The 23,034-nt window shown below is 46.2% G+C and overlaps 1 protein-coding gene across 1 annotated transcript in view; it reads right to left on the reverse strand.

The window, feature by feature from the left end:
- Positions 1-23,034, reverse strand: part of RAPGEF1 (Rap guanine nucleotide exchange factor 1) — a gene marked incomplete at its 5' end in the record, with an annotated part of 85,570 nt that overhangs the window by 17,667 nt on the left and 44,869 nt on the right. Inside the window, 7 exons of the mRNA XM_084272519.1 lie at positions 8,158-8,316; positions 10,790-10,992; positions 17,410-17,922; positions 18,515-18,698; positions 20,085-20,208; positions 21,336-21,488; positions 21,862-21,950. Coding sequence (XP_084128645.1) covers positions 8,158-8,316; positions 10,790-10,992; positions 17,410-17,922; positions 18,515-18,698; positions 20,085-20,208; positions 21,336-21,488; positions 21,862-21,950 — 1,425 coding nt within the window. The remainder of the gene's footprint in view (positions 1-8,157; positions 8,317-10,789; positions 10,993-17,409; positions 17,923-18,514; positions 18,699-20,084; positions 20,209-21,335; positions 21,489-21,861; positions 21,951-23,034) is intronic.

The raw sequence follows: 23,034 nt of genomic DNA on the forward strand, positions 1-23,034 counted from the left end.
TAACAATGACAAGTCTAATCTCTGTATTTACTTTCTGCCTGGATAAATGCTCTACATTTATTCATTTTCACTTGCGTGGCACAAAACACTAAATCCCTCGTAAGACGCCAGGCTCATGACATCATCTTGGCTCAGCAGATTCATTTATGCCTGCGCCGCCGTCTCCCTGGTATTTCATGATCTCACCGACACTGATATGCCATCCATCGCCCCAAGTCCCAGGCTAGACCCCAAAAAAGAAGAGGAACGACACAAAGGAAGAATGGCGGCTCTTGAGAAGGCACTCAACAAACATCCATGAGCCAGCAGTGTGCCCTGGGGGCTAAGAGAGCCAGTGGGATCCTGGGGTGCATAAAGCGGAGTGTGGCCAGCACCTCAAAGGAGATGATCCTTCCCCCTCTACTCTGCCCTGGTCAGGCCCCACCTGGAGTATTGTGTCCAGTTCTGGGCTCCCTGGTATAAAAAAAGACATGGATCTCCTGGAGAGAGTCCAGAGGAGGCTACAAAGATGATTAAGGGCCTGGAGCATCTCCCCTGTGAGGAAAGGCTGAGTGAGCTGGGACTGTTCAGCCTGGAGAAAAGAAGACTAAGGGGGGACCTTACTGATGTTTATCAATATCGTAAGTATGGGATGCAGGGGGAAATGGGCAGCCCCTTTTCAGTGGTCTGTGGAAACAGGACAAGGGGAAATGGCTGCAAGTTGGAGCACAGGAAGTTCCACACCAACATGTGGAAGAACTATACAGTGAGAGTGAGGGAGCTCTGGGACAGGCTGCCCTGGGGGGGTGGAGTCTCCATCTCTGGAGATATTCAAGACCCGTCTGGACACCAACCTGTGCAATATGAGCTGGGGAGCTGCTTTGGCAGGGGGGTTGGACCCCATGATCTCTCGAGGTCCCTTCCAACCCCTGGGATTCTGTGATTATATGATCTGGCCCCGTAGCAAGATCCTTTACTCAAATGGGAAGGAAACAATTCACTCAAACAGGACTTACATGCCAGCTCCCCTAGAGCTGGGCTTCCTGTGCCCACATAAGACAGACGGCATACGCTGTCCCTCACTTTGCAGTTGATGGACACCTTCTATTGAGGAGTCCCAAGGGGGGGGGTTGTCTCTGACCTGCTGAACCCGAAGGGAAAAGCCAGGCTTTCGCAAAGCAGCGCCGGAGCTCACGCAGGGCAGGAGTGAAAGGAAGTTACTGTCCTCCATCAAGTCACTCTGGGACAGGCAGCACCCTGCGAAGCTCTCCTGCTGCGTGATGGTGCTGGCAGGGTTAGCTCAGGCCAAACGCTGGCCGCGGGGCTCGGCAGCTGAGCCGCTCGCCTGGTACGCTGCCCGCAGGCTGAGCGAGCAGCGCGGGGGAGATGAATTACCGCTTCTGGGGCAGCAAAATGTGCATAGCTTCTGCCTTGCATAGTTTCAGAGACATTAATCCCAACTCAAAGGCGATTTTAGACCTAAATATAACATAGTATTGCGTAATTTTTAAGAGTTTGAACAGTTACGTTGCTACTGACAATCACTACGCATTCGTCTCTCCTTGGCCTCATCAATACACCTTTCAAAAGGTATCTTGGCATGAGATGTGTTGGAAATGCCAGCACGAGGCTCAGGTTCCCAGGAAAATGCATTAATCTTCATTATGCGATCTGCAAACAATCATTTAACGACGCAGACATGCTCTCAGCATGCTGTTAACAAAGGGAACAGTGCAGAAAAGCCTTTGGTGTGCTGGCATTAATTAACCAGCCTGCTCTCAACTTCCAATCTTGTTGTAAAGTTGCATCTTGTAGAAAGGCCCCCTCCTTCCTCCGGAGCCTGCAAGCAGCTCTGGAATTCCAGCTATGCAGCCGTGCTGGGACAAGAGCCAAGAATGAAGCATACTTTTAAAGGGGAAAAAACCCAGGCTGCAGAGGAGATGATGTCCATATGGCACCCATTCCTGCTGCTCCCCACTGTGACCCAGCCCAGCCAGCAGCTGCAGCAGGAATCTGGCAGTGGCTTCCAGGCGGTTTGGGTGTTGTACATCTCTCGGAAGCCCTGTCATCCTTTAAAAGAAATACTTTTTTTGGGAGGGGACAGTCCATTCAACAGAACTGTTCTTCTCCAGTCCTCCCCGCCATGAATCGCAGGCAATTGTTTACCCTGGAAACACATCAGCACTTGTTTTAAGCCATTTAGAGGCTTCTTGCAAGGTCAGTATGGCCTCAGTTACAGCTGCACTGACACAACCTCCTTCTCCATGGTTTTGCTTTAAGTGCAGCACTTCAAAATAATCTCTGGGAAAGCCAGAAATCAGGGTACAATTAGATCCTTTGGGAAAGGATGCTGTCCTCTGTCCAAACTGGTCACACTGCCAGGATCCTAACACAGGACCAGAAGATGTTCGCCCAGCTCAAGGGATCCTATCCTACAGGGAGACAAGAAAAATCCCTCTCCTCTCACCAGGAACATGGATTTTTTTAAGAATCCTACCTGCCACTTGGTAAGTACTTCCACAAAGAGTGCTTTGAGCTCGGAGCAGTCCTGTCTCCTGGGAAGAGCAGGAAGCTAACGTGCCTGGACCCGAATGCTTACCACACACCGTAACACACACAGGGTGTCCCAGAGACAGCATCTTTCAACCTTTTCAATTTGCTGCCTTTGATTTCTGCGACAGTCAATATTTTACAACAGTTTTCAATCATGAGCAGCAGCGTTCCTGCGTGTCCCAAAGGTCAATGACATTACCGCCGTTTATTTGGACTAGATGGCAGGAGATAAGCACTCTAATAGAAAACTTATTTCAAGAGTGATGCTTCTCTCCAGTCACTAGGCATGGCTGACCACCAGTAACAGGGAGACAGCGTGTTTATATGCAGGGAGTCACTGGTTGTGGGTTACAGCAGTCTCCATCCTAAATTTAAAGCCGAATTCAATTATATGGCTGACAGAGCATCTGCGGCATCAGCAGGCAGTCCTCACCTTTTAAGCACAGCCTGCTCAGTTACCCCACGGACTTCTGCCTAATTAATCTGTGATCCTGCCAGACACTCCCAGATCAGATAGAGCATCAGACTTCCAAAACACGAAGTTATCAGAGAAAAGGATCTATCTTGTAGATCTTCTCTGCTAATGCTATCAAGCGAACCATGTGGGCAACGTGCCAGAATTGGATGCCTGAATTTTAAGAGTAGAGAACTGTGTTCACAAAATACTGGGTGTTGCACAAAGCCACTACACCCTAAGAATATAATTGCATAGACAACTACTGGAAAAGACTTCCTATCTCATGACACAATGCTGGACTTCCAGGTACTTTTGCTAATGAGGAAGGAAACGCTCCTACAATGAATGGCTGGAAGCAGAAGCTGCCAACAGAACGGCTTCAAGCACTGCCACAGGAAAGGCAGGAACTCCTCATGCTGGATGTTTCTCAGCAAAGCCTCTGACCTGGCTGCACAGCTGACCTCTCTGTTTTTAAGCACAGCAGATGGATGGATGGGGCTGTTCCCTTGGGAAAGGGTGTCCTGGCTTATACACAAGAAAACACAAAATCTGAATTTCTCCTTAAGTGGGAAAGATTCTCTTACATCTTTGCAACAGAACAAATAAGGGGGCACGGGAGAAGAAAACACTTGTAAGATTTATTAACCATGCTATCACACACCTTTCTTTTGAAACTATCAGGAGAATTCAATCTGATTGCACCTACGCTGTCAACTCCTGTTCAGCTTGTAGGCAATATCACTGTATCTAGCAAGCAGATCTTTGAAAGTCAGAGCCTGGAGACTAAAGCAAGCCTCCTGAAAGACCAGTCTCAGGAAAATCATGGTGTGTGTAGCCTACAAAGTCAAGAGGGGACTGTTCAGAGAGACCTACACAGAGCCCTGCAGTGCCCCAACTGCAAGAAAAATGTACAGACCAGCTGAGGAAAGGGTTTTCAGAAGCAGGATTTGGTGGTGCCAGCATACAACAGCACTATTAATATCACCACCCCGTCTGGCCACAGGCAGTGGAAATGAACACAAATGCAGAAGGAAAACTAAACAGGAAAGGTGAAACAATACCTAGAACTCAGCAGCTGGGTAAATGGATGCAAATCTTTCTTACCTCCCCCTTCCCTCCGCTCCAAATTAAGGAAGTAAAACCTGCTCAGGACAGAAACAAACCAGCCCACCATGATTTCCCAGCCCTAGTTTGATCAAGGCTCCCACCATCGTACCACCACATGAACCAAAGCAGTTCAGTGTGTGCTTGGGCCAGAGCCACAGCGTGTGCTGCAGACTGGAACCGAGCTACACGAAGAGGGGCGAGGAGGGGAAAACGTGCGAAGCACATGTCTGCATTGTGAGCATCTTTAAACACTTCTCTGACCCCCCCTTTTCCTGAACATACGTTAGCACACACACAAGAAAGAAGAACAGTTGCTGTGAATTTTCTGTGCCCTTGCTCAATTTGCTCAGGAACGGTGGGAACAAGTAAGAACAGAAGTGCTGAACCGGAGCTTTCATAAGGAAATCGCTTGCGCCTTCTGCTGGAATCCAACAGCCAATCTGGTTTCTGGAAAATTACTGGAAGTGTTTCTTAATTAAAAAGAAAACAGAAAAAAAACCCCATCATTTTGAGAAAGGCACGCTATTTCTTCATAGCAGAGGATGCAGCCAAACTTCTCCTAACGGCATGTACATGCCTCAGAGAAACAACCGTGTTCCTTGTTTGAGCGAGGAAAATGTTCCTAGCTGTCACCAAGAGCAAGACCTTCTGCACTCTTTGGTGGAAAACACATGGCTGGATTGCAGTCTAGCCTGTCACTGGACTGATTTCCTTTACCAGCACAGAGTTCCCCAGCGACTGGGAAGTAATGAGACCTGATCCTGCTGGCTGGATCCCTGACCACCCATTTCCAGTTGAACAGCACAAGGAGTTAGTGAAGAAAAGGGCAGTACCTCTGTCTTCACAAGAAGAAGGGAGGGAGGTCACCAGCTAGAGAAAAAACTACCAACCATTACCAAGGAGGCTGGTTTCTTATTGCACACCTCCTTTCCTACCATCTAGCAACAGGAAGTATTTACAAAGGAGATGGGAATCCCTAAACTGACAGAACAATCCAGTTGTCCTGTGGATGTGGGATTTGCTGAGCATGGCATGGGGAGCATGATGCTGCGGCGCTTACAGCATCACCCACACTGCAAACGTGACCCTGGCTGGCACAGAGGCCAGACGTGAATCAGACTCAGTAAAAAACAAGCTCAACTTGCCAAACCTATGAGGTTTGATCCAGTTGCTCAAGATCTGCCTCTATCCAGTAAAAGCTATTACCTCTGACACAATTTCCTGCAAAGGGAAAAGCGCAGTGAGTGGGTTGAGGGGCAGTGGTGGCTGCTGGACTGCAGCAGCATCTGCAGCACTGGTCAGAAAAAAAAGTCAGGGTTCTAGAAAAGAAATTCATACGTTAAAAATTAGAAGAGGAAAGATGCTCTGAACAACTTCACCTCTTTTTTGCTTCAAACCCCTCTCTGAAAACAGGCCTTTTAAGTCCCTTAAATCAGCTGCGAGGGGGTAGCCCTTCACCTGGAGCACAGAGCTAATGGGCTAACACGCAGAAGACAGTGTAGGCTCGGCTGTCCTACTGTCTGCACATGACAGATGGGTACAGGGCCAGCTCTTCCCTCTGGGATCAACTCCTGTTGTCCACTACCCCAGGCCAGTCTCCAGGGAAGGAAAAAAAAAAAAGCATGGGGCACTTTTGTAAATTGGCTACGCTTGGCAAACCTGTGACCATTGCTCGTGTTTGGTCAATGATTGGCCACTTCATTTATCAGCCCTGACTTCCTGGTATTGACCAAAGGAGGCTTTTGCTTCCTGTATGGAATGGACAACGATTGATGTAGGAGACATACCATTTGAAGAGATTTGATAATCACCACTGGTGTTTGGGTACACAGGAGGGCAACTCCTTGACTGGCTGCTACGCGATGGGCGTGCTCTCCTAGCATTAGCTCCCTTGCTGGGGCTGGTGGGAAGCTGCTGCTTATTTTTTTAGGAGTTGTATTGCTCACTTGAGTGTCCTTTCTTTGGCAAGAGAGTTAAAAATGGAGACATGAGAATTAAGAGGAGCAGAGGGATGTTCTTAGAGCATTACTGGTGCAGGTCATGGCATCCCTGGTGTGAAACCACATGGTCCTTCTGCCAATGCTCGGGAGCAGATCACAAGAGGGGCCCTGGTCCAGATCACAGGAGGGACCCTGGTCCTTCTGAGTGCTGAAATACAGGGTGTCACCCTGGAAATGATCCAAGCTTTGACAGCTGGTTCACGTCTGGGTCTTATTAGGGATAGGGAAAATGGGATAAACCATGGTTAGGATATTACATGGGTCAGCTATGATCCATGTAAGGATGTTGCTATTTTGAAGCTCAGAGACAAAGAGACACCGTCATAGAGAAAAATCTCATTTCTGCCTGTGAAAGAACAGACCAGCTAGAGTCGTGAGCAGCTAGGAGATTATCATAATTTAAAGGCATTCATGGAAAAAAATCACCATTTTAAATTCAGCTTCTTTCCTTTGTGCATTTGACAGTGCACTGACTAATTGTTCTCATTGTTCCTTGTGCTCCAGCTATTTATTTCCCCCCCCACCAAATCCTTGCAAAAACAAGTAAGGACTTCATTTAAAAGAAGTTTTAACATCTCATAGAATACTATCTCCAGAACAATGTAGTCCAAAGCAAGAGGAGAGCAGGTCAGAACAATTAAGAAGGTAGCAACCATTTAATCCAGCCAGGAAGCTTTTTTAAATGAAAGTGCCCATGTATTTTTAGAACCTTATACTATCATATTTATAGTGTCTCAATTAAAACCAAAATAGCCAAGTGCTTTTACCCAGTCTTACAGTTCCATGTTTTGCCTGCAAGGATCGCTATCAAACAAGGGCTGTACAACTCAGAACTTCTGCATCACTTCAAATTTTAAAGCTGTTTACCACAAATTTATGCAAGCAGTAACCTTTCCACACCTCAGCCTTTTCATCCGTGCAGCACAACTCCCATACTTCTCTCTCCAACAAGTGGAAGCCAAAACCTTTAATTCATTGCTTCTGAAGTAGCTCTACTTGTACAGTACTTGAATACTTTTCTTCTTCTTCAGCCCCACGATTATCACTAATTTTTAGAGAATGACTAAGTGTTGAAATGGGAAGATAGCAGTGGCACAGTGGGAGGATTCCATTTTCAAATATTTAATATTAAACTAATTGAATGCTTCTGAATTTTCTCGAGGCTTGTCTGAGAATTTCTTCTCCAGAAGTCATCTAATTTACTAAACATTCAGGTCACTGTTAAAAAATAGCCTATTCTCAGTTGTCATCACACGGCAATCAGAGCATAACCACATAGTTTTACATGCAAACGAGCCCCATACTGATGAGCTGCTGGAATCCCGTGGTTAGATTTGATTTCATTACATTAATGCTTTGTTATTACCACCGTTTAATTTAAGCAGCTGATCACAGATTTAAACAGTGTTTTAAGATTATTCTCATTTTGATTTAAATCATTCTCAGCTTCTGATGCCGTTCTCTCTTCAGACTGTTCACAAGTGCTGTAGGAGAGAAAACCCTGCTCATCTGTCAGCAAATGATACTGAGCTTGTCTGGGACCATGGAGACGTGAAAGGGAGCAGACAAGCAAATGTGTGGTGAAAGATCTGGCAGAGGCCATTCTCTAGAAAGAAAAACTAAGGGGGCTGCAGCCACTACTGGACTAAATCAGTGTATTTCAGGGATGGCATTGTGTTATTTCTCCAATGGCCAGACTCACGTGGCAGCAGCAGCCTTTAATCAACTCATCCACATCGCTGACATCATAAGACTGAGCAAAGAGGCTTCACAGCTCCACGTAGGTCAGAGGAGTACACCTGGGCACACAGGCCAGCTCGTCTTCATCGGTCCCTCATGTCAACACCGCTGTGTATATGGCATAATGAAAGCCACACCACCCCAGTGCTTCATTTAGTAGGATCTTACACAGGCTTTTTCTCACCCAGCCAATTAATACACAAGTTTAAAAGCCCCCAAAAGAACCTCTACCCACAACTGGGAGCGTAAGCACAGGATTTGCACACGAGCGTTTCCCCGACACAAACACACACACGTGTTAAAGTGCAGAGAGCAACTCACCGAGTGCACAGGAAAGGAGCTGTGCCGGTTGAGAAAGGAGTTAGAGACTGACATAGTGAGGCCCTGAGTGGCACCGCTGTCCTCGGGGGTGAAGGGCACTTTAGTTTGCTGGACACAGTAGGAGACAGAAGAGAAAGAGGAGGCAGCATAGGAGGCCTGCTGAAGAGGGGGAAGAAAGCAAGAGACAGAAGACACACAGAAAGAGAGCACAGAAAAGGCTGTGAATAAAGGATAAGAAATGCTAACTGTAAAACAATGCATACAATAGCTTGCTAAACAAACAGCTATTCATGCAGCTCATCAGAGCCAGACACACCAATATGCCCTTCTTGAGCTCAAGAGGCACAGCAAAATCACAGTTCAAATCTTCTTTGTTTCACAAATCCCTTAAAAATCACCTCCCACCTCCCCCCTTCCAGTTCCCCCATGGGCAGCTGTGCTGGGAGAGGCAAGATGCTCTGTGCTGCCAGTCTGCCCTGTTGCATGGGGGGCAGATCCCCAAGGGAGGAACTGGCTCTTGCTTTTGTCTGTTAAGCAGCTGACCCTTGCAGACTACTATTTTTTGTGGCAACCTGAGGACTGGAAGCTTGGTCTGTCCAGTGTGATCTGTGGGTATCTGTCTGCACTGGATAACAGTCATGTCCAGCATCTTTTCAGTCCAATCCAAGTTTGCACAAGTGCAAGTTACAAATACCATGAAGGGATTTCTCCTGGATTCCACTGTAGTGAAGAGTCTGAGGGAGGCTAAGGTCTATCTAGGCTATTCTCAGCTCTGACTTGTCCATTACAACATAAAACGTTTCACAAATCAGATCTGAAGCTCACGGGAAAGGAATTTCTAATTAGTATTTTATAGACAAGTCCATCCAGCAAAACTGGCATACTGCTAGAGCAGCTGCTGCCCATGTGATGTGGTGTCTCAGAAACTCCCAGGGCAGCAGGAACAGAAGAGCAAGAGTCTGGTGGCTTTTACAACGATTGCTGAATGAGCCATCGTCTGCTCGCACCACTTTCCCAACTAAGAGATGAAGGGAAAGGTGGGAGGCTGCACCTGAAGAAACCTTTGCTTCAGGGGAATGGCAAGCAGCACCTTGATGGAATCAGCTTGCAGGACTAGCAGGCAAATCACTGACAACTTGGCTACCAGATAAAGATTAAAGGGCAGCAAAAAAACCCGCCCAACAATGTTTGCTTCAGCTGACAAATTCAGAGAAGGAGCAGAATTTCCCTTCTGCAGAGCAGCTACCATAAATCTGTGCTGTACACATGCTCTCTCATGACTAGACCAAGTCAAGCCACCTTGAGAAGGAGGAGGTAGGGCAAGGGACTACCAGGTACAAGTGACAGTGCAAGGGTCACACTGACAAAGGGACCATCAGACTCTGCCTGACCCTTCAGGGAGGAGTCCCGCAGACTCTTTAGCGTTCCCACAGAGCAAAGGGACATGGGTGTTTAAGGTCTCAGCCCCACAAAACAATAATAGAGAACACTCAGTTTGACTTAGCTGGAAACATTACTTAATCTTTTGTGGACTCCTACCGGCATCCCAGGGATGTAGTTATGAATATCCCAACATTAGAGCTCTCGGTTGCTTTTCCCATTTCATTAAAAACAACACCCTGGGACAACCAAACTTTAGCACAGATAATGTGAAGAAATATTGCAAGAGTCTGTCATGATGGTAAGACCAAGGCTCTGTTCCCACATTTCTCCTGTTTTGTTTAAGCCATGGAGAATTTAAGTTAGCTGCATTACCACAAAAGATGCTTTGTTTGGGTTTTTTTTTTGGGGGGGGGGGAGTTGATTTTCTCTATTAAAAACCCCAACACAAGTAATTAATATAAACAGACTCCCTAAGGTTGGAGTTAAAAAAAAAGAGAGAAAATAAAGAAAGACCCTTAAAACCAACTAGGACAAAATCCCAGCTTCACTGAGGTTGGAAACAAAACTGCTGCTGCCATCACTGAGGCCACAATTTCATTCCCCATGTGGAAAAGGGCACCTGCTGTACTGTTAAGCCCCCCACCCAACACATGTGGAGGTGCCTTTTGTGTTGGGAGTCTGTGAGGGTCAGCAGAATATGGAAAACCAGGTAAAATCCTGGATCACACAAGGGGATGGTTGTGGAGAAAACAGGGACGAGTTAAATAATGGCTATACCCAAGTTCTGTGGCTCTGGCCAAGCCTGAGCCATAAAAGCAGTTATTATGCTTAAATGGTTATTATTAGTGGCATCCTTGACAACGATTTCAAAACAGCATTGGGAACAACAGTGCAGCAGTCTCTTGAAAATTGTGTTGCCCAGTGTGTCAAAATCTTCCAAGCAGTTGTTACACGAGCCTGCAGTCTGGCACAGCTTCAGCCACGCCATGTGGAACGCTAAGGATTCGGTTTTAGGGCATTTTAGGACTTGCAAAACTTATGGGGAACAGTCTAAACGTGGGGTTAGAAAGGAGCCCGAAGTAGATAATGCAAAATGCATACAAACACGTTAACAAGATGACAAGGAGTGTGACACTACCAAGATGTCCTCCCACCACTGCAGCCTGTTAGAGACAGGAGGAGAAAGAACAGAGCTGCTCCTGGGAGGCTGTTGTGCCCTGCTGAGGAGGACACTGCAGATGTCACTCACCAGCTGCCGCTGTTTCGGTGGGAGAGCAGGAGGAGGTGCCAGTTCTTGTGAGGAGTCTAAGCTGATGAAGGAGTCACTGAACCCATAGACCTCCATGAGGTGCTTGTTCTTCTGCTGGTAGATGTGCTCGTTCTGAGGGGTCTGGTAGAACATGGCTGGCTGTGGCTCTGAGTAGTCTTCCACAAACTGCATATATGCCATCACTGCCAAAAAATAAAAGGTATTAACACCGCTCCTGGTCTGTGGGCTGCAGCTGCAAGAAGCAAGCAGGGTGCTTATTCCTGAAAGAAGAATAAAGCCATGCCACTCTCGGTTGGGGATTGCTACAGGCTGGGAGCAGCAAAGCATCTGCACTGTGTTCACAGGTAGCTCACACAGTCAGCTGCCATCCACCTTGCAGGAAAGGATCTGAATATCCCATCCTGCACAACGGACATGCTCACAGGCCACAAACACATCTGACAACAGCTTTTAACGAACCAGTGAGGTCTCCAATTCACTGATTCTCAGCCCAAATCCATTCCTCACTTAACCCATGGTAATTTGGAGAATATTCCTCAACAGCTACTGCCCAAAGTCACCAAAAAAGAGAGTAACTTCAGTCTGCTTTCTAGTAGACATGAATAATTTTACAGAAAGATGCAACCTTTACAATAAATCTATAGTAATTCTTGCACTCACATCTGTAGTCAGCAAGTCTGTAGAAGGAGGAGGCTTGCAGCCTTTCTCTGTTCCAGCGAGCTAATAAAACTGTTACCAGAAAACACCGACCTACAAGACTGGGAATACCTCTCCCTCTGCTATATATATGTCACTGCCAATGCTGGCACCAGAGATTTACCTTCTAGAAGTGCCACTGACCATGCCTTCCTACACCCACGCCTTTTTAAAGCTCCCACCCCTTTTTAAAGCATCTTACCATCTCCAATTCCTGAACCCAACTCATTCAAAAGCTTTTCTGAGATGTGGTTCCATGGAAATATTAAATAGGATCAAATCTAATTTAAAGGACCTTTCCAGTGGTACAATATCCTTCCAAAATCTATCAACTCCCCCCCACGCAGGTCTGTCTGTGCAGCTCTGAGAGGATTAGTTACTGCTGCGGTATTTTAGTGTTGGAGGGGGAGCATGACATCCAGTGTCACAGAAAGACTGCACACTCCCAGAATCATTAAGGATCAGAAGTGTACTTAATAAATGTAAAATAAATAAAGAACTCTCTTCTGTATATCCAAGAACAGGAGCAACAGATGTATTTAAGTGACATAAAAAGGACCAACCGAGGCCTTTTTGTCAATGTGCTGTCATGCACAGATCATTCCTGTGATCATTCCTCCCTTCTCCCTGATAAACAACCACTTGCCAGGTTTTGTAAATCTGGTCATTAGGTGGCAATTACTCAGCTTCTGCTGGGATTTCAGTTGTACAGCTGAAACGAATGGGTGAGTTCAGTGAAAGCTAAAAATACGACGACCACAATGGAGTTATCTGCACATCGCGAAGCTGGTTCCAGCGCTGGCTGCAAGGCAGAGCCCTGTGTTCACCTGCCAGCACAGACACACAGGCCAGCCTATTTCAAACAGGATGCAGCCATGCAAACGTGTTGGCAGGAAGGAGTTGCTTTGCACCTGTCTTTTGCACCTTTTTTTTTTCAGATTTCCTCCACTATTTAAAAATGGAGCTAACGCAGCTGCCCCTTCCCACAGAATTACATCTCTCCTCAAAAAACTAGAATAAAGGAAAAAAGGGGGAAAAAAAAGGTTGTGGCAATGGGAACGCAGGAAACCTCAGCTGATGGATTTCAACCCCGACCGGTAACACCTGCTGTCCCCATCCTGTGACCCCTCTCTGAAAGAGAACAACCTGTTCATGTCCAGCAGTGCTGCCAGCACCTGCACAGCTCTGCCAAGGCGGCTGAAATCCTGACCCCCGACACCTCCCTGCTACCCAAGCCTTGCTCCTCTTCCTCCCCCAGCACCACTTCATTGATAGAAGTCACCATCTTTGCTGGTTCAGACCTCCCCTTCTTGAAGGGAGCCTGACAGAGGTTTCAAACTGCACACACACGTGCATTAGTGTGTGTTTGTGCCCCGCTCATCGGTTGGTGTTGGCACTCCTGCTAAACCCAAGGTCAAAGTTCAGGCCCATGACTTTCAGCCCACGTCCTAACAGTGAGAAGAAGCGTATTCTGGCAGTGTTCTCCTATTTGAAATCACGGTGAGGGAAGTGTTGTAACAAAACACAGAATTGCTAAAATACTTTTTCCAAATATCAGTGATTCAGTTGACTAAAGTGCTCCTATGGATCCCTGTGTCCTGAAATGCCTTGGTGTCACACAACAGCTTTAGAGGATAAGATCTAAAGAAGCCTTATAGAATATATTTGTCTAGCTGCAAAAATGAACTGTAGATCAAGACTCCTTGGAGAACTGTAGAGGACAAGAGCTTGAGGGGAAGGATCACATTCTGAGAGCTCATCAGCTAAGTAGGACAAAAGCCAAGAAGTCAGGCTTGGCAGTCCTGGTGTAATACAGCTGACATTGCTAAATTCAGACCAACCCTTCACGTGGAGTTACCTACAAAAACTGTGCTTAATATCCAGACCTGAAGACAACACTCTGAATCGATAGCTGTGAGTTCCTCTGCTTGACAGCACAACCCTGGAAGTGTTGGTGAAAAGGGTATCACATTAGACACTTGTGTAAAATTAAATTACCATAACTCAAGGTAGTCAGCCTGAATGCTGTTGAGAGCCTTAACTCAATCTGCAAGGGAATAATGAAGAGCTCTTTTATCTCAGCTTTTTATGAGGCTAATGCAGCCCATCGTCAGGGCAGCTCCCTTGCCTTGCTTGTTACAACTAGTCCAGGGCAGGTGAGCATGTCTCTGCTTCTTTGTCATCTACTCTCCTTTTACGTGAAGTGAAAAACAGTTGGGATGGTGAAATACAAACTTGGCTCAGTAGAGACTACAGAACACAAATTAAAATGGGTATTGTTAAAACCTTGCTGATCTTGAATAGGAGAGTAATGGAGCAGGACCACTCCTGATACTGCTGTTTGCAAAGGGTCTTCTCTCCCCTCTCCCTTCTGCTGTGGGCTTTAAAAAGGCAGAAATTTAAAAAGCAGATGGGAAATTACATCACCAGCTCAGAGCAGGCTGCACGCCCTGCAGCAACTCTGCAGAGGGAGGGATGGGGGCTGCAACCTCCACTGTGAGCAGCCAGGGTGGAGTAACACAGTCTCAAGGCAGCGCCCCAGGAGAGAAGGGAGAGGTGAGAGAGAAACCTCTCCCACCACATGCCCAGCTTACGTCAGTTCTGAACCCAGAGAGAAAATATTTGAAATTAAAAAGATACACCATAAAATCTCTGACTGAGGTTAGGAACACCTTCCCAGCAATCTGCCTGCAGTGCCTTGGCTGTCATTTTTGAAGGAACTAAAGCTGCCCACACGGCAGAAGTCACAGGCATCGCTTGCTGTGCAGCCCGGAGAGCAGCCGCCAGCCCTGGAAGCAGCACTTGGCTGCAGGAGAGGAGAGAAGGCAGCAAGCGGCCTCTTGTCAGGAAAACACCCTTGAGGCAGTGGTTGTTGGAGTCTGTAAGGAACTACTAGGAGCTTATCAGCAATGAGGCATGTCTGCAGTACAGGTAAGGATTGCAGTATTCGATGCAGAGGACCCACTGAAGGTCTGGCCCAGCCCTGGGCGCTGTGTCAGCAGCCCGTGTTACAACCAGCCCTGCACAAGCAACAGATCTGTGTGTATGGGCAAGAGCCAAAATAATGGTAATCCTTCAGCTGTACTGCACACCAACTCACTGGAGAAGTCAAGGTCAAATAAGTCAGTCTTTGCTGTCACCCCTGGGAGGAGAGCGGTTTCTCAACGAGCTCACATTATCCGCTGGCTAAGCCCAGACTGCCCTCAGCATGGTTCCTGCAGTTAAATACCAGCTGCTTACAGGGCACCAGGCTGCATTTTGTTCCCACTGACAGGGAGGGAAGCATGAATAAATGCCTTGCTTCTAGTGTGCAATCTGTTTAGGGGAAGGATCTTGTTATTTCTGACTCTGGGGTCTTCGTGGCAGAAGCAGATCCATGTCTGTCTTGTTCAGCAGGAGCACAGTACTGGTGGTCAATCCCAAGTCTAGAGTAATTTGCCCTTAGTAATTTGCCCTTCATAACACGTACTCTTACACCACTAAAAGACCAATAATTCATACCAGACTAAAAGGCTTATCACTCCTGTTTAAATTATACAGGAGTCAACTCTTGGAGGTCCCTCTGAACACAGCTCATGGCAGTACACAGAGTTAACTCCAGCAGGATTTGCTGTATATTACCAATAAAAAGACCATTAAAGCCTCTGCTGCAACATTTCCTGCCAACTACCAAAAGCTGACCCACAACAAAGGGACTACAACCCAGTTCCATCTGTGTGAGCTCTAGAGCTTTGTAATAAACTCCAGCATCTCCCTCAAATCCCAGGAGTTTGTTGGGGCTGTGGAAGCAGCACTATGGGATCAGACCAGAGTATCTCCCTACATCAGCCTCCGGGCAAAAACCTTCTGGATGCTACCATGCAGTCTGAGTAATGTTTTACTGCCCTATTAATGCTGGAAATAAAAGTAAAAGTAAAACTAACCACCATAGATCTGTGGTATGATACACTGTGGAGTAAAGGCAATCTAAAATTTGCTGCTTTGAATGCAATTAAAAATCCACAGCAGAGGGGCATCAGCCCAAATACTACTACAAGCTTTGCACCAAAGATGCTTTATCAAACCATCAGAGCTGTCAACACATTAGATAACAGCTTCTACCCTTCCTAACAATGCAATCTGATCAATACTCTGAGAGCTTGTGATAATGGCAGATGACAATTAACTCTGTTCTAACATCAAAGAAAATTAACACACAAGGCCTTGAGGTTAAAGGTGTGCGCAGGCAATGGAGAAGATAGCTTTTAAAACTGTCTTTAAGTAACTCCTTGACATCTCATGTGATAACAGAAAACAAAGACAGGAGATTTAAAAGGAAAAGCTAACAGCCCAGGTCTCTTTCAACTGTCAAATCACCTCTTACCCAGGACTGGTGTGGGTGTCTCCCCCTAAAGCTGCCTGAATGTACAGAGGTGTGTTTCTCTGCATCCATCCTAGTCTCTGTGGTGTGAAACCACCCAGACCCAGCCCGCCTTATGAAGATGGAGAGCCCACAAGAACCCAATCCTACATAAGGAGTCTCTGTATTGCATCCCCGTGCAGCTGGTACTGCAGGCAAGTATCCTGAATAGCACGAGCCATAACAAATAACCTTGGCTGTGCCCTGTGCCAGCATTTCTTTCCTTTCTGCTGCCTATAAACAAACATCTTGGCTCCTTTTTAGCTGCCTTCAGTATCTTTGAACTGCTTGCTTACCAGAGAGGCACAGAAGTGATTTCCTGTGTATGGGGACACTGAAAGTGACTAACCTCACTTTCAGGCTAGTCAAGCCTTGTGCACTGAGTAAAATCCCAGTGGGTTACAAATGTGCAGTGGCCACTTAGGGATAAGGAAAATGCTTTCAGTGAGTGGCACAGTACACAACCATCTGAATGGACAGAATACTGACCCTGCCGCATGATGAGCCCATCTCAAGTCCACCTTCTTCTCAGTGAAGAGACAGTAAACTGCAGCCAACAGGCCAACTCAGCACTTCTGAGTCAGCTCCTCACTTGGGCTTCCAGCCACACAAGGGAACACTGCTGATCCAGAGTTTGCATGTTCTACCTCCTCATGCAACACACAACTGCAACACAAGCCAGCAACTAGTAAACTAACATCTGCTGATCACACTAGGCTGTCCACAGCCTTCCTTGGCAGATCAGTATGGCCGCTTTTTGGGCAAGAAGCTTCACATGTTTTCAGCCATGAACATTTAGGGAATCAGACTAATGTCATGAGCTTGAGTCCCAGTCAATACCAGTGTGCCAGGAGCCTGGCTGGGGATGGCAACCCTTGGCATTTAGAGGCTGCTCATTTTAATGATCTGGGAAATTCTTAGGCATCCAAAGGAAACGAGATCCCATAGCAAAACAGCAGTACTGGACAGTAGGTTAACAGCGTTGTCTTGCACAGCTATGTGGGTGACTATGTTCCTGTTGCCAATCAACTGCTCTGGCAATGCTTGGTCTTCCTTGGCTGTGGGCAGAAAAGCAGCCCCTTCTCTAAGCTCTTGGAGAGTACTCAATTCATTTCTGCAGTGGGAAAGCATTCATAAATTTGGGGCAGAGGTGAAGGAATGCACCTAAAAAGGGAGGGTAAACCAAGATCTGCAAGGCAGAGCACCTCAAATATCACACTTGGGTAAAGACAGAAGTATGTTCTCACTATAGAAATGAAGAACCTGTGTGATGCCAGCTGTCCTGGGTCTGGATCATACCTGGCTCCAAGAGTCTCTTCCTGCCCACCAGAGGACTGACACTTCCCTTCCTCACCTCTGACGCTGGCCAACTGATTTTAACACTCGGCTTGACAAAAGCAAGGGCATTACCTTGGGGTCACCTTACATAATGGTCATCAGAAGCACAACAACTGCAAGGAAAGGGAAAGGTAAAAGTAAAACCCAAACACAAGAACTTGCTTACTGTGTTTGTTTTTCTTCTCTGGCAGAGGTGGTGGCTTCTCTGGGTCACTGTTAGAATCTGGAGCAGCAAAGTCACCAATGAATTCAACTGGTGCTGAAGAGTTTCCTTGTTGGAAAGGCAAAACAGCAGCAAACGGTGGGAAGGGTACTGACGGGACAGATGTGGCATTCTGCATGTCATCCTCAGAGATGTTATCATATTGGGAAGGGTGCCTCTCATAGGACACCCTGCAGTTATCTGAAGTCTGAGAGCCTGCACTCCTCCTCTTCTTTTCTGGCAAAGCTGGAGGAGTCTCTGTTGGCTGCGCTGCTCCCAAGAGGCTGCAGAGTTCCACTGGAGGAGAGCTGCCCTGTGGTGGGAGCTGGAAAGCCTGTCCATGGAAAGGGGAGCCAGACTCACCCAAGGATTCTGGCAATGGGCTGAGGATACCTGGCACCTGCTGAGGTATCTGATCAGCATTGGAGAGGTCCTGCTGCAGGAATTCATAGTCCGGGTCATAGTGATCCGACTGATCTGGTATAACAGAGGGGACAGGAGAATGATGCATTAGTTTCTCTCTTTTACAGTTTAGCTCTTCTCAATTCTGACCCCTCCTACTCAATCAGTTAGTTAATCAGTTCATTTCATCAGAGTGGCACTTCCTTGCAGCAAGGACCATCTTGCTACACCTTCTGTAATGTTCAACCTTAACAAAATTCTTATCATTATTTCTTTACACTATCAAACAAATAATAAAAAAATCAACAGTAGATCATTGCAGAGATGGTCTGTGTTTCATATTTGGTTTTATTTTCTTTCCTAGGATGTGGAAGCAACATCGCTTTAGTCTACCAGGACTGCCATTTCTGCAGAAAAGGCTGAAATCCACAAAACATTCCACTTGAGAGCTGAATCGAGTTTGAACACAATCATCTATAGCTTGGGGAACACATTCCCCTGGGCTTTTTCCTATCCAACAGAATATAACTCTGCACAGAACTGCCTGCAGCGACTACAAGATGACAGTTGCAAGCGCAATCCATTTACTTCTGCATCACAGCTATGACAGCTCCCAAACGAGAGTGAAGGGGGCTCCTCCAGCAGCCCTGGACAACCCCCAGCTTACCTAAGGTTTCACAGCTTGTGTTGCGGGAGCACTGGCCACTGTCTCGGTCCAGAGACGAGAGCTGCTCATCAGACTTGCTGAGTTTGCCGATGCTACTGCACGGCGAGAGGCGAGGAGATTCCCCCCCGTAGGAGTGGCTTCCACCTGACAACCTTCTCTGGGCATAGCAGTCTACATCAAAATCCTTGAGCAAAAAAAAAAACCCAAACTAATAAGCAAATCATTGTCATTCTTGGCAGCTCACTAGTGAGCAAGATGAAGCTTGAGGAGCAAACACCTCCCAGCTGCATTAAGAAAACCAGGAGGGAAGGGGATCAGCGCTGCTAGCCTGCTCTAGTTAGACAAGAACCATGGAAAACTTTGGAATCAGTAACCAGCCCATGCCAGCATGTTAAAGGATGATTTCAGGGAAAGCAGACCTTTTTAATAAAGAACTCTGTGTGTTCTTGCTTCAGGCAAGGCGTGCTGTGACCCACTCTGGATTTCACAGACGCTGAAAAGATAGACCAAGTTCCTCACTGTTACACATGCCTGATGACTGCTAGTCAAGACATGGGGTACTAGGTCACCAGACTGCAAGATTTCTCATTAAATAGCCAGAGAAAATGAGCTACAATGAGGTACAGCTTCCTGTGCCTACCACTATATTTCTATTTTGGAAATTAGCTCAAGCTTATCAACCTGCAAGTGAACCCTTCACATATTCCCACTCCTGCCAAACAACCCAAGTGTGTAAGTACTACTAACTGAGGAACTGCTGCAGCTTCACCTGGGTCAGCCAAATGACAGAAGAGCCTCCCAAATTCAGAGCTAAGGCTCTGGGGAGGAAGATAGGATTTCATTTTGGTGCAATTTAGCACAATTTCAGATCCTCACTGCTGAGTTAGTAAGTTTCTGAATGTGTGAAGCAGACCTAGCCACTTACATTGTGTAAAGCAAACCCAGCCACTTACAATGTGTAAAGCCAACCCAGCAATTTACAACCTCATAAACCCCAGACTAGGACAAGTGATGGAATATGATTAACACACAGAGTCTCAAGTTTTACGTTTTTCCACCAGAAAATGTACAACTTTCTCCAAAGCCCCAGCAGCAGTCAGAGCAACTGCTCAAACTACTGCTTGGGTTAAAAGATGTTCTGAATTGCGACCGGCTGAAGACAGCCATCTGATGTCAGGGTGCCACGTGTTCCCTTGGCTTGTAAGCAAAGCTTGGTGAGATGTCAGGAAGCTCAGCCAGCCACTCTGTACCCTGATCTGTTTAACACAGCAACACTCAACTGCTCACGTTGTCACACTCTGATACAGCTCAAGGCAACGAAGTTTGTAGCAATTTGTTAATTAAATCCAACAACACTGTAAAAAAAATAAATTGAAGCTGTTCACATTATTTATTACACTGATTTTCCTGCCACTAAAACTCCTGCTCCAGAGCTCTCCTGTACAAGGCTGCTGGGACCAGCAGAGGCGTGCAGGGAGCTGCATGGCCGCAGGTCACTGCATTTCTCTGAGCTTTTGCTACAATTCACAGCACGTTTCCCTTGGCTTTCACACAAGGGTTATGCCATTACCTGTCTGTTGATTCCAACAGGTAAACTGGACCCACTGGTGGCTCGACTCATGGGGGCTACAACTGCCACTCTCGTTGGGGAAGGTGCCGACTGCCGTTTTTTAGGAGGCAATGCTGGAGGAGGGCTGCAAGACACAACAGGCATTGATGCTTCCATTACTCTTCCAGCAAAAAGACTTTTAGAGGCTTCACAAGCTTGTCTTCCAGAAAGGCTGTGACTTGCCAGGCTCAGAGCTCACAGGGTCTTGTGGAAAGCTGGCAGCGACTACCCAGCAAAGCACATCCACTGACAAACATCAATCTGACACTGCTCTCACATGTAAGGTCCTGTTCAGGGACTGATTTTTTTTTAAGGTTGGAAAACAAACAAAAACAACTGCTGTTTTCAAGCTCATTTTTCATGGAGCTAATTAGCACAGTAATTATTCCTTAATAATAGTGGCGAAAAGCCAAATGAAGTATTTTGGTTGACCCAAATATTGTTTCCATTCACAGAAGTCTCTCCTCCTCAAACCTTCCAGGTTTGAAAAACATTCAAAAGTTTCAAAAGACACAAAAATTCTTTTTCTGCCCTTTTACTCTCCAGTGAACACCAGGGAACAAGATGGTGAGTGTTGCTCTCAACCATGTATACTGCCTCATACACACTTCAGCAGTAACTATTGAGACTTTAACTGCTGTATTTTTAGGTTTTGCTTCTAATGACACATACATCTGGTCATTGTCAAATGAGCACACATACTCTGTTCCTGGACCATACCAGGAAATTTTTATATATAACATAAAAATTCATAAAATACATAGAAATATGATTCTTTTTGCAACCACAGCCCTCAATGCTGCATTTTCAAACTACCACGCGACAATGCAGTTTTCACACCATCCATTTACACCAATACGAGAGCAGAAGAATATCATCCACACAGATCTGCAAATGGGGGTTTTCCTTCTGAAAATAGAACTTTAACCTTCATGTGGTTACTGGTAGAACATGAACAGAATAACCAAGTAGAAGACATTTTCATGCTCTCTTAGCTCCTTTCACTGTTAAGCTGGTAAGCAATTCAGAACAACTTGGATCTGCAGGACAGACTGACAGCTGCTAGATGAACAGCACAGGACATTGTTGTACAGTATTCAAGTAGGGGCATCACTAACCCTCTTCATGGGCACAATTTGCAAGATTGTTTAAGAAACAAGAAGCTGGTAAGAGCCACTGGTATTTTGCAGTCAGCTGGCTGGCCAGCATTACCTGTTTTCTGCCACACGAATGCTAGGCAGAGGGGGTTTAGGAGGTGCAACTTCTTCATCCATGGAGTCAGTCAGCAGCTCGTTGGATTGAGTCATATTAGTTGTTTTGTGGAGGATCTCCATTTCTCGGTCTGTAAGGGGAAGCTCTGATGGGCTGCAACAAGCAGAACAGCGACTACAGATCAGAAAACACAGTTGGAATGCAGCACGCTGAGAGATCAATGCATATTTTAAATCATATGCAATATGAGAGACATCTACAGCAGGAAGCATCATTTACACATGCAGATGGACTTCCATGTACACTGTGCAGGTGTGATGGCCACCAATGCCTCACTGCCAGACTTTGGTCTCTTCCCTATCACATCCTCTTTTAAGCAGTCCCACTGAAATGAATGAGGCTACATACAGTACATTACACTGCCCTCTGAAGAATAACTGGATGCTTTAATTCAGCTATCAGTAGTAAGAAATTATCCCTTCTATGTTATTCCTGCACACAGGAGAAATCCTTGCCAGTGACCCACCTGTCAGATGGACATGCTGGTACACTGGGTTTAACTGGACTTGTGGGAGAGGGATGCTCCTGCTTTTCAATCGTGAGTCTGACCAGTTCCTGGATGGATGGAGAGAAGAAAAAAAGAATACTCATTATTTGCTGAAGGCTGCACTCAAGCATCCTAAAACAGAAGGGGAAGCTCTTGCAGCAAACTCCTGGTTACCCAGGTTATGGATTAACGATGGCAGAGACAGAGAGAGTGCTGGGCTGGGAGTAAGCCTGGCACAGAGCTGTACAGAGGAGCAGCCTGCTCTCAGTAGTAGCTCAGTCATACTTGAGTTAAGCTCACAAACCCCATCCCTATGGGATTCTGCACCAACCCACATGTGTCTCTTTGCTGTGCTTCCTCTTTCCTTTCTCATCACAAGTGTGTTCCAGTCCCCACAACATGCCAGATAATGACAATCTGACTTTACATATGTAAATATTAAGTCAAGTCTTACACAGTGGACTACACCTAGCCAGCAAAAAACCAAACCAAACCAACCTGCTTTATATTTTATAAACAAGTATGTCTTTGTTTCATAAAACAAGTTTTCTGTAAGATGTCCAACAACAAATTAACTAGTGAACATCTTCATTAAAAAGTCTGCTTTCCCTGAAATCATCCTTTAACATGCTAGCAATGGATGTCTTAATCGTTCAAGGAACTACTGTAGTGTATCTGTTATTGGGAGATAAGGCTCTGGATAAAGAGATAAGGGCTCAGGATAATCCTGAACTACAAGTCAGCCTGCAGTCAAACCCACAATCACTCACACCAGAAGGATGGAGAGAACATTTTATAGATGTCTGAGGCTGACAAATAGATCTACCACTCACAAACATGTGCCCTCTTACAGGCAGGCAGGAAAACTGGCAGTGCTTCCTGGCAGTATTGGCCTCCCAGCAATATTATGCAAAGGAAACTATCTAGGATCAATTTCTTAATTATTTTTTTTTTAAAGCAGCCTGAAGTACAGGGTCATCATTCCAGTGTCATCGTGTCCAGGTCTGTTGAGCTCAGAAACAACTGTCACTCCTCTTCCAATGCAAGAGCTCCAACTAGAATATCGTCATCATCCTCCTCCCACGGAAAGGAAATACTGTAGTTCCCCTATTTTTCTGTAACACTGTATTTAAAGCTGAACTTCCATGGGTC

This window comes from Gallinula chloropus, assembly GCF_964237585.1.
Source record: "Gallinula chloropus genome assembly, chromosome: 18".
Classification (NCBI taxonomy): domain Eukaryota; kingdom Metazoa; phylum Chordata; class Aves; order Gruiformes; family Rallidae; genus Gallinula; species Gallinula chloropus.